At 34.7% G+C, this 10,803-nt stretch overlaps 1 protein-coding gene and 1 non-coding gene across 2 annotated transcripts; both read left to right on the forward strand.

Annotated features, from left to right (window-relative positions):
- The first annotated feature begins 4,737 nt into the window (after positions 1 to 4,737).
- On the forward strand, positions 4,738 to 9,829 carry LOC103405317 (L-3-cyanoalanine synthase 2, mitochondrial). The gene is given in 10 exon segments (NM_001293822.1): positions 4,738 to 4,981; positions 7,641 to 7,750; positions 7,882 to 7,939; positions 8,049 to 8,312; positions 8,427 to 8,564; positions 8,672 to 8,723; positions 8,853 to 8,932; positions 9,051 to 9,110; positions 9,191 to 9,271; positions 9,459 to 9,829. Coding segments are annotated over 10 exon segments (1,128 nt in total). The 5' UTR covers positions 4,738 to 4,795; the 3' UTR covers positions 9,558 to 9,829.
- A 399-nt stretch (positions 9,830 to 10,228) lies between these two features.
- Positions 10,229 to 10,317, forward strand: TRNAY-GUA (transfer RNA tyrosine (anticodon GUA)). Its single transcript is given in 2 exon segments — positions 10,229 to 10,265; positions 10,282 to 10,317. It is a non-coding gene; the product is annotated as a tRNA-Tyr (tRNA).
- Positions 10,318 to 10,803: the final 486 nt, after the last annotated feature.

Raw genomic sequence — 10,803 nt, forward strand, 5'->3', positions numbered from 1 at the left:
TCCACGTGAAATCGAAGGTTTCCTTACCTGAAAATGGTACCTTTGAACTCGTATGGTCCTCACGAACACAATGGTGATCTTAAAACCTTCGATCTACAAGGTTTGAAAGGGTTTCTGGGTTGGTCTGTACAAAGAAGGGGGATAGAGAGTCAGAGTCTAAGAGAGAAAGAGAGCACGGGAAGGAGAGAGAGAAAAGGTGGGTGTGTGTGTGGTCCAAAAGCCACCAATCAAAACTAAGAAAAGTCTTAGTTCTAATTGGGTCACCAATCTAACACAATTTAACCCAATAATAATTCACACACATCAATTAACGTCCGAGGACAATTCCATCATTTTACATCATCGACAAAAGAAGTTTGGGACGGGCTGTGACACTTAATGCACAAGATTGCCACTTAATTTAATCTTTCATGCGTATGAAAGTAATTAGTCAACAACTTTAACTGATATCTCTTTTTTAGTTTCTTATCTTATGCAAGAACTAAAACTAGGGTAAAAAACTTTAGAGACATTTGAAGGAGATTGAGAAGGAGAGAACGAAAAAGGAAAAGAAAACTGCGAATGTTGTTTGGACGTTAGGTTTGGGAAACAGATAGGCGCAAATTATAACTTATAATTAACCTTTTTTTTTTAAGGAAAACTAATGAAAATGACTTGAAAACTTTGAGTTTTAACGGTAAGGACAAAATAAAGGGTAAAATGAATAGTATCATGTTTGACTTTTTAGTGTAAAAATGTGGTTTTTCGTTAGAGTGAACAGTACCGTGAGCTTTTTGTTAAAACTCCCTTTTTTTTTATTATTGTTCTACCAATATACAGTTCGTTTGGGGCCCTTACACCATACCAGAGTTGGGTCCTTAGAAAAAAAAATTGAGATTTAAAAACTTCAGTTTTGTATAATCTAATATTAAATATTTACGTTATTTATTTTTTTCATATATGTACACTAATAAAAATAAAAAAATTTGGGGCAGCCTTTATGCGGGGCTCCGAACTGTCAACCTTCTCGCCCTTACTCAAGAACAGCCCTGCTCACATGTGGCAAGCAGGAAGCGGCTCGACTTTTTGTTGTAGCATAATTATTCACGTCACCACAAGCCTAACACTTGAACAATATATATTCGGAGACGTAAAACACATGTGACCAAACTTTACATGTGTACTATTGACATGCTATGATACTATGAAGGAAATAAGATTTCATCATAAAACTAATTGACAACATAAGGAGTCGCCAACTCATTGTAAGGCCCTTGCAAGGTTTATTAAATTCTCCCTACGAGGTGAATTTCACATCTTCACATCCAACTCAAACCAATTGATAATTCATGAATAGGTCAAAGATCATTTAAGCTATTAGATAAGAGTTTAGTTCCCTATTTGGGGATCACAATTCAACATAATTCCTCATGTGTGAGGTTATCTAAATTTAACATGTAAAAAACACATATTGAATGTCACAGTACGTGAATAGCATTAACTGACAACATATTAGAATGCAAGCGTTCAACTAATAAGAAATGACAATAAATAGCAACATTTTAGTCTCCAATATTTTAAAAAAAAAATGAAATCATAGCTTCAACAAAACCTGTCCCTTTCTTTTACCTCAAGCACATGTAATTGCTTGTTGGAATTCTGACCACATGCAGAATATCTCAAGGCAAACAGTGACTTGTTGGCATGATTCATCTCACAGGCCACAGAAGAGAGAAAATAAGAGAAACGATTTGCCACAAACTAGTTCCATTTGTTGGGAAGAGCCATCCTCTTCTGGCTTCTCAAATTTCCCAAAAGTGCTTTTAGTTTTACGTGTTTTCATTTGTGGTGCATTGCATTTGCAGTAGGTCCACCAATCTTGTTCTCTCCAACTACTTTTGCTGTAAGACGAAAGCAGCTTATATACGCCACATAAATATCTCGATTGGGATTGAAAAGAAAGCTTTTTCTTGTTTGGAAAAAAAAAATGAAAAAGAAAGGTTAAAGAAAAAGGAATTTCTCAAAGCTGAATTTGACCATCCAATTGTTACATACATGCAATGAATTTATAGATAAAAAGGTAATTTTTCAATGTTAGGCAATGTTGTCACTAGATTTCGAGCACCAACAAATCTAACAATTAAAAACGAAATGAAATGGCTATCAAACTAATTATGAATAAATAATTTAATAAATTTGGGTTTGCTGAAGTTCTAACCAAGCTAAACTTTGAGAGTTTTAAATCAAGATAATTAGGTGAAAAAATGTTAAGGAGACTATATTTTTGTACCACATGGTTAAGGGCGGATGTACATTGGAACCAAGGTGGTATCATGACCGCTCGAAGTCCGAAAAGTATACATATGACGGTCTTCCGGGGACTCTTTGAATGTTTGGTATAGATTCTTTTGTGCCCATGAAGTGTTTGATCTAATGTAAGCTAGGCATATCTCGGCAGCAATTGCCAGATTGCGTCGAGAGCACTCGACAAATTCTCTCGATAGCACTCATTAGATTGCTTCGGCATATATGTCAATATTCGTTGACATGTGCTCAACATGATTCGGTTGACGACAAATAGCCCACCAAGTGTGCAACGAAATGCCTTAGTGAATAAATTGAAATTTTTTTGAGCTCTCTGCGCTCTTGTCCTACCTAAAAAACTTAGACCTTTAACATTGTGACCCTTCAATGTTCGAATATTGGATTCACCACTGCACATGGTATCATTTGATGTGTAAGTAATGTGTACATGTCACGTCAATTAATGGGTTTATCTCATTGATTATTAGTTATATGCATCGTTTGCCACATTATGTGGTATAACCATATGATATTAATACGTGGTCTCCCAACATTACTTTAATTAGGTTGAGCCTCATGATACACTATTTTTCCTTAATCTACATCATGTAACATTTGACATTACCATTTGATTGTGATCACAGCTAGAGGTTTCAATGTATTTAGCTTTTTCAGACCTCATCGAGGATTATTCATGACCTTTAGGGTGTGGGATACCTTAGAATAATCTACAACATGTGATCTATTTCAACGTACTAAAATCAAATTTGTGAAGAAAATGTTTTTAACTTTAGACCATAGCTAGTTTGATTGATGACCGTAAACAAAAGTCAATAGTAAAGGATTCACTTAATGATTCTTTGTAGGACATAATATGAAAACTTAATTGGTGGAGAAGGGAGGCTATCAAAGTTGGGATTGAAGGAGACTGGAAAGAGATCTTCTTTGGATTTCTTCCTCCAAAACTTAAAGATCAAGTGATTCATGTTTTTGAAATTTGGTTTAACGGCTAAAAACAGAGAAATTAGTAAAAATTTGTAAAGTTATAATAATTTTTAACCGTTTGATCAAATTTTAAAGATTCGGATCACTTGATTCTTGAACTTTGAAGGAAGAGATCCGGAAATGATCTCTTTCCGAATGAGACAGGTTCTCCAACTGGATGTAAACTGTAAACTGTACTGGCTGCCCAAACCCGAAGGGTTGCATTATTATTTATGCCTTTTAGTTTGAAAAAACAAAACAAAAGGAAACTTGCTACTAGAGTTGACAGCGTCCTGAGATGCCCAACAGCCGACGTAACCTCATTTTTATATGGGATATGATATTCACACATCTTATTTTATTTTTTATATATTTTTTAAATTTTCGATCTTTAGATCGAATGAATTAAAAAAGATCAACTGACATAAATTACCAAAGAATGTGTGAGAAGTAAAATAGAATATGTGGGTGGATAGCACACCCCTTTTACATGATTTTCCTCAAACTCACTATAATATAGAATTGCTTCACTCAACTCAAATTATAAAATTTTAAGTAGAAAAGGAAATGATCCATGCACAATAATTTGTTTTTTCAGTTTATTTATTTATATAGTTGATAATTTTTTTACTTAATTTATTCATTACAAAGAATAGTTTATCTGATGTCGAAAAGTTTATACCAGTAATAACAGTAAAAAAAATAGCACTAATATTTCCAACCGAAATGTCAATTCTTATGTGGCATGACATGAAATGACAGCAGCTTCAAATAATTTTTAATTAGTTATTCATTTTTTTATTAATTTTATATGGTTTAAACATTTATTATAATTATTTTCTTTTATCAATTTATAATTAACTGTTGATTGCGTGACTCTTGTAATTTGTCTTTTATCCTGCCTTTTTTTTTTCTTAATCAACAAATTCTTATTTTTCCTTATTTAAGTGACGGCTGCAATTTCTAATAGAAGACGATAAGTATTCTGTTGTTTTACTAAGGAAATTTTTTTTTATCACGAATTATTTATATATTTAAAACTTAATAATTAAAAACTGAAAAAATTAAAAAATACAACTAAATTTAAAGAATAGTGTTAGAATGATCAAATTTTTAAATCAAATTTGCAAACAAAATGACGTGTTATCAATAAAAAATAAAAATGTTACACTTAAATAATAATCAACTCATTAACATCTATATTATTTAATTTTAAATTTTGAATCGTACTATCATTACGTAAACTTAAAATCATACGCACAAACAATTTAATGCAAAAACAACTGAATTAGCTGTGCGCGCGCCTGCACTATTCTCTCTACTCTCCACTCGATTAGAGAACTTTTAACCCAGAGTTAATGTCACCGTCGTCGTCCAAGTATCCAACCACCTTCTTTCCTCCCAAAAACTTTATAAAAACGCCCTCTCCTCTCCTCTCCTCCTTACCAATCAAACGCCTCCCCCCCATAACTCAATTCCTTCTCTACCTCACTACTTGCAGCACAGTAATAGTAGCTAGCATCCATTAATGGCTGCCCTAAGGAGCTTTCTCAAGAAAAGATCCTCTGTGCTTTGCAATGGAGGAGCAGTGAGACACAGGCTCTTCTCCGCTCAGGTGTCCCAACCCATCCCCGATTCTCCATCTTTCGCTCAGAGAATCGGAAATCTCCCCAAGGATCTTCCTGCCACCCAAATCAAAACCCAAGTTTCCCAAGTACCTTTTTTTCCTCTCTCTCTCTCTCTCTCTCTCTCTCTCTCTAGAAATTTCGTTCTTTGGTAAACTGGAAATGTTTGATTGCATGATATGTTATTATTTCAGATTTTTGTTTTTTTTGGTAATAATCAGTCAGTTTACCATGCATAAGTTTATACAAAAGAGAAGCTATCCACACATTTATTTTTTATTTTTCACATATTTTTTTATTTTTTATTGTCAAATCGAATGAATTAAAGAAAATTAATGATAAAAAATTAATAAAAGTGTGTAAGAAGTAAATGAGGGTGTAAATAGCATTTTCTTATACAAAAATGTTCTTTTAGCCGCCAACCACTGAATTACACATCGTCAACCATTGTTGACACTTGAATTTAATATTAAAAGTGAAGAACAAATAGACATGCTTTTATGGTTCATTCGCTAACCAATAGTCAGGAACGAGAAAAATTGCATTGATGAAGAATTAAATTGTGGAAGAGTTAAAATAGAAAAGAGCCAGAATCGAGTATGTGTTAATAAATTGTTTTATCATTTGTTTTTTTTGTTAAGAATTTATTTGATAGTCTAATTAATAGAATTGTTTTTTTTTTTTTAGCAAACAATGTTATCTGCACTGCACTAAGGGGAGGGTCAGCTTAGTCTTACAATGAGCTAGTAATAATGTAATTCAAATTTGTCTTTGGTGAGATTCGAACTTAAAACCTTTCACTTACAAATGACGAAGAATACTACTAGACTATAATACTAAGTGGATATTTATTAATCTTCTATTAATTTTTAACAAGAAGCAGCATTGGGGTTCTTTTGTGGAATGAAAGGTAATTTTGGTATAATTAGAACCAAGTGAAGGCATAATCGGTATAAGAAATCCATTCCATTCTCTACATATCCCGAAATTCAAATATCTCCCTTGTTTAGGAAGTCCAATTCCTAAAAAAATGAGAATTTCTAAATTCGTATGGATCCTACATGTATTTTGAATCTTTACAGTTAAGTAAACAAAGAAGTATCGCTTAATCGGAATTTTGTAAAGTGATTTCGCCATTAGTGTTTTAATGTTTTGACACTTGATGTCAAGTTCAGAGTGAGCATTTAATCATTAAGAGCATTTCCACCCCATCCCAAGTAGAAGGAAATTGGGTAACTGAATCAAAATCCACAAAACCTTCTCCACCCCAGCCCTAAAATTTGGGCAATAGGCGGGCCCAACCGAATCGGACTGAGCGATCTGATAGGGATGGCCTATGTGTATGCCTGAGCAGGTCTGACGTGATGACGTCAGCCATATTATTTTTATTTTTGCGTCAGCCGTGTGGATCGAGTGACCCGACAAAAAACATGAGCTGGGCCAGCGCTGCAGCCAGTTAGCCCATTTGTGCACTTGGCCGTTGGATCTCCACAAATTAGACGTTCCATGTTAATTCGAACTTTTTTTTTAATTCAAAAAAGAAAAAATATCTGAAAAAGTATTTGTGACCATGTGGCACAATCTTGACTATTGGACTGGAATTTTTTTTTTAATTCAACGGTCCAGATTAATTTAGTAAAAAAAATTTAAATATTATAAAAATACAAATTTAACGGAATATGTTTCGTGGTGTGACAGTATTTGTTAAAACTCTTATTTGAATTGAAGTATAATATTTTTCTAAAGTAGTTTGTCAATGTCAATTATTCAGGCAAATCATTTACGGGATTTAGACAATTACTATTTACTAAAATAATAATTGCCTTTTCCTAATTATTTATTGTCTTAGTGGAGTATACTAGCTTGCTGAATAAAAGAACGAGACTTTGAGTATATAATCTTAGTTTTATATGTTGAAATTTTAATTAGTTTTATTTTCATGAAGAATAAAATTTTGAGTGGATGATCTTAAATAGTTTTATACGTTAAAATTTGGAGTATACTTGCTTTCAGATCTCCTTTTTTAAGTATGTTTCATTTCGGGCCTCTCATTTTGTGCTACGTGTTCTGAACCTTTCGTCGTTTTGGCTTTTTGAAAGCATAATTTGTGTAGGAAGCTCAATACCTTGCCGCCCAGAAAACAAAAGGACAAAACTGGAAAAACAGACAAATAATCCTTCTTTTTTTTTTTGTTATTTTGTCATGGTTGATAAGCCACTTTTTTGTTGTGAAATGGTTGATAAGCTACTTGTAATCTATTCGTCGATACTTCTAAAATGGCTAAAAGAGCTTGTGACAACTTAAAATTGATAAAAATACACTTGAAATGCTCTTATGAGGAAAAACGCTTTTATTTTTAAAAGATCTTAAACATATACGTATGTGTGACTGATTTGAGGTGTGGAAGTTACTAGCTGAGGTAAAATGATCATCTACTTTACAAATCAAAGAAGAGGTGTCCTATCCTAGGACCTTCGTCAACTCCCATTAATTTCTTGTACGAAATTGTCACGTGCGTAACACATTAGACTGTGAAATATTTGATGGGTTAAGTACAGGAAGTTAAGAAAAGTTGATGAATGTTGTTGGATTGGATAAATCTGCAAACTTCATGGACCAAATTCGATGCAGTTGAAAATACAGCAACGAAAGTGGAACTTTGAAAACTATAGGGACTAAAAACGTGTCTTAGCCTTTGTCCGTTCTTCTTCTAGCCTTTTCACTGATAATATTTTTGCCATATTTCAGCTCATTGGTAGAACTCCCATTGTTTATCTTAACAAAGTCACTGAGGGATGTGGAGCTTTCATTGCTGTCAAGCAAGAGATGTTCCAACCCACCGCTAGCATCAAGGACAGGTACGTCGTGACTTCACCGGATTACCCGCATGAGAAACATGAAGTCTTACTGCTTAACGTTGTTTTTGTTTATACGCATTAAGCACCGAGTACAGATCAAATGAAAATTTGTTTGCTTAATTTTGGTGCAGACCGGCACTTTCTATGATCAACGATGCAGAAGAGAAGGGCTTGATAACTCCCGGGGAGGTTAGCTGAAGATTTCTCTTTGCTTTCTTATTTCGGGTTAACCGCATATGTTTGTCTTGCATTACTGTTTCAGATTTCCCTAATGACTGTTGTGTACATTCTGCATCAGACAACGCTGATCGAGCCAACGTCGGGGAATATGGGAATCAGCATGGCTTTTATGGCGGCCATGAAAGGGTATAAGATGGTTCTAACTTTGCCGTCTTACACTAGTTTGGAGAGAAGGGTGTGTATGAGATGCTTTGGAGCTGATTTAATTCTCACTGATCCAACCAAGGGGATGGGAGGGACTGTTAAGAAGGCGTATGATCTTTTGGAATCTACGCCGAATGCCTTTATGCTCCAACAATTCTCAAATCCCGCCAATACTAAGGTACGCAATATTTTCTTTGACTTAACTTGATCAAATGTTGCACCAGTCTATCGTTATGCTATGTATGATCATAAAATTGAAGGTGGATATACGACTAACCTCGAAAAAAAACAGGTGCATTTTGAAACTACAGGCCCTGAGATATGGGAGGATACCAACGGACAAGTTGACATCTTCGTAATGGGAATTGGTAGCGGAGGCACTGTCTCTGGGGTCGGGCAGTATCTCAAATCTAAAAATCCTAATGTTCAGGTGATGACATTTGAACGATCTTATAATATGTTCATGCATTTTGTGATGTGTCGTTATATTCAGTTTTTATTTCGTTAGTAATGTTGAATCTCTTGCAATCATGGTAGATATACGGAGTGGAGCCTGCTGAAAGTAATGTGCTGAATGGTGGTAAACCAGGTAGAGTATTGCTTAACATCTTGTTCCAAAGTTAACCTTTATGATTATGTCCGTGATTGTATTTTTGGAAGTTTATAACTTTTGCAAGATGTATTTTCCCTTCTTATATAAAACTGTGTATGGTAATAGGTCCTCATTCAATCACGGGCAACGGGGTTGGATTCAAACCAGATATATTGGACATGGATATGATGGAAAGAGTGATTGAGGCAAGTACCAAATTTGACGATATTTTCTTATGAGGAGCCGAACTTGCTGAACAAAGGAAGTTTTTGTGTTTGTATTTGGAGTTGTGGCTTTTACTGAGTTCCGTTTCTTATTTTTCAGGTTCGTAGCGAAGATGCAGTAAACATGGCAAGACAATTGGCACTGAAAGAAGGGCTTATGGTAATATTCAGTGACTAAAAATCACATTGTATCAACACATTGAAACGTATTCACTTACGTCCTCCTTCGGATTCATGCAGGTGGGAATATCGTCTGGAGCCAACACAGTGGCAGCAATGGAGCTTGCTAAAAAGCCTGAAAACAAAGGCAAACTCATTGTGGTAAGGGCGACATATCCTTTGTTTTTCCTGCATGTAAGATTAAAGTTAATAAGATGTCCTGCTAACATTTTAAGAGACGGGTTGATCGGTTTCTTCCTTGTTGACATTTTGAGTTTGTGACACGTGATGTGAATTGCGACACACGTTGGCTCTTCGTGATCATTTGCTTTTTTTGTTTGGTTTCCAGACTGTTCACGCGAGCTTTGGGGAGCGATACTTGTCATCTGTTCTATTTCAAGACCTGAGGCAGGAAGCCGAAAACATGCAACCAGTTGCAGTCGACTAACCTTAAGTACTCCAAGGCTCTCCGTGTGACATGTAAAATCGCTTGTATCAGTGTATGCGTTGATGTCTGCCTTGACGATATAAGGCCTTATGTCTTGAAGTTAGATTTTATGCATAGAACATTGTCTGCAATTTACCTTTCTTGTGAAACTTGTGTTGTGACTCTCTGAAAGTGTAATGTAATGCAATTCATCTTTGAGTCTGCAGAGCATGTGTGCACACGTATAACCACACATATAACCTTCGGAATCTGTCTTCTGAGTTTTGAGGTAATATATGTTCAAGGAAATCAAATCTAGAAGGACAAAGTATATCCACACACTAAGGCTTTGTTTGGTGACTTGGACAGGATCGGATATGATAATTCACTAGATTCAATGTATGTTGTAGGAGGAAACAGATGACTTTCAAACTTTGCCCGAGTTGATGTAGAAGATGAATTAGTTGTGAAGAAAATTTATTCCCAATTTACCATTTTTGTGAGGATTAGAATGAATAATTTTACTTCATGACTAATTAGTTTTTACCTTCAATTTCGACACTTTGAAAGTTGACATTTATTTGTTATTTCAGCCTACATTACGTCCAGTGAATTATATATTACAATCAAATCCTATACACCAGGTGAGGCCTAATTTTATAAATTAGTAAAAGTTGGGGTCATGACAACATCCGACCTTAGCTCAGTTGGTAGAGCGGAGGACTGTAGTTGCAAATAGCAGATAATCCTTAGGTCGCTGGTTCGAATCCGGCAGGTCGGATCCTTTTTTGTGGTTTCTTAAGCGAGTAAATTGATAAGAAAAGTTCATAAAAAAATAAAACTTAGAAAATTAAATCTCTAGAAACTTTATTTGTTTTTATTTTGCTGGAAAAGAAAATTCATTCAGAATATCTAATACAATCGGTTCCAATACAATCGAATATTATAAAGCATATGAAGCAATTGTGGGATAGCTCTATCCCAAATATGCATATTAGAAATCGATAATCCTTCACTAGTAATAGTATCAGCTACAAAATTTGCTTCTTAAAAGATATGGCACCATGTCACACGTTGAAAAAAAAGAAAAATATGACAGCCAATGAATGTCCTCAATGATAGCTCTTATTCATCAAAGAGTGTCACGTTTATTTTGAACTACATCAATGACCAACTTAGAATCTCATTTCACCCTAATCATCTAGAACCCCTTGAGCTTTGCAAAATTTAAAGCATTCGTCAACGCCAAAGCTCCGGCCATAGAGAT

The sequence above is a fragment of the Malus domestica genome, chromosome 01 (assembly GCF_042453785.1).
Source record: "Malus domestica chromosome 01, GDT2T_hap1".
Lineage (NCBI taxonomy): Eukaryota > Viridiplantae > Streptophyta > Magnoliopsida > Rosales > Rosaceae > Malus > Malus domestica.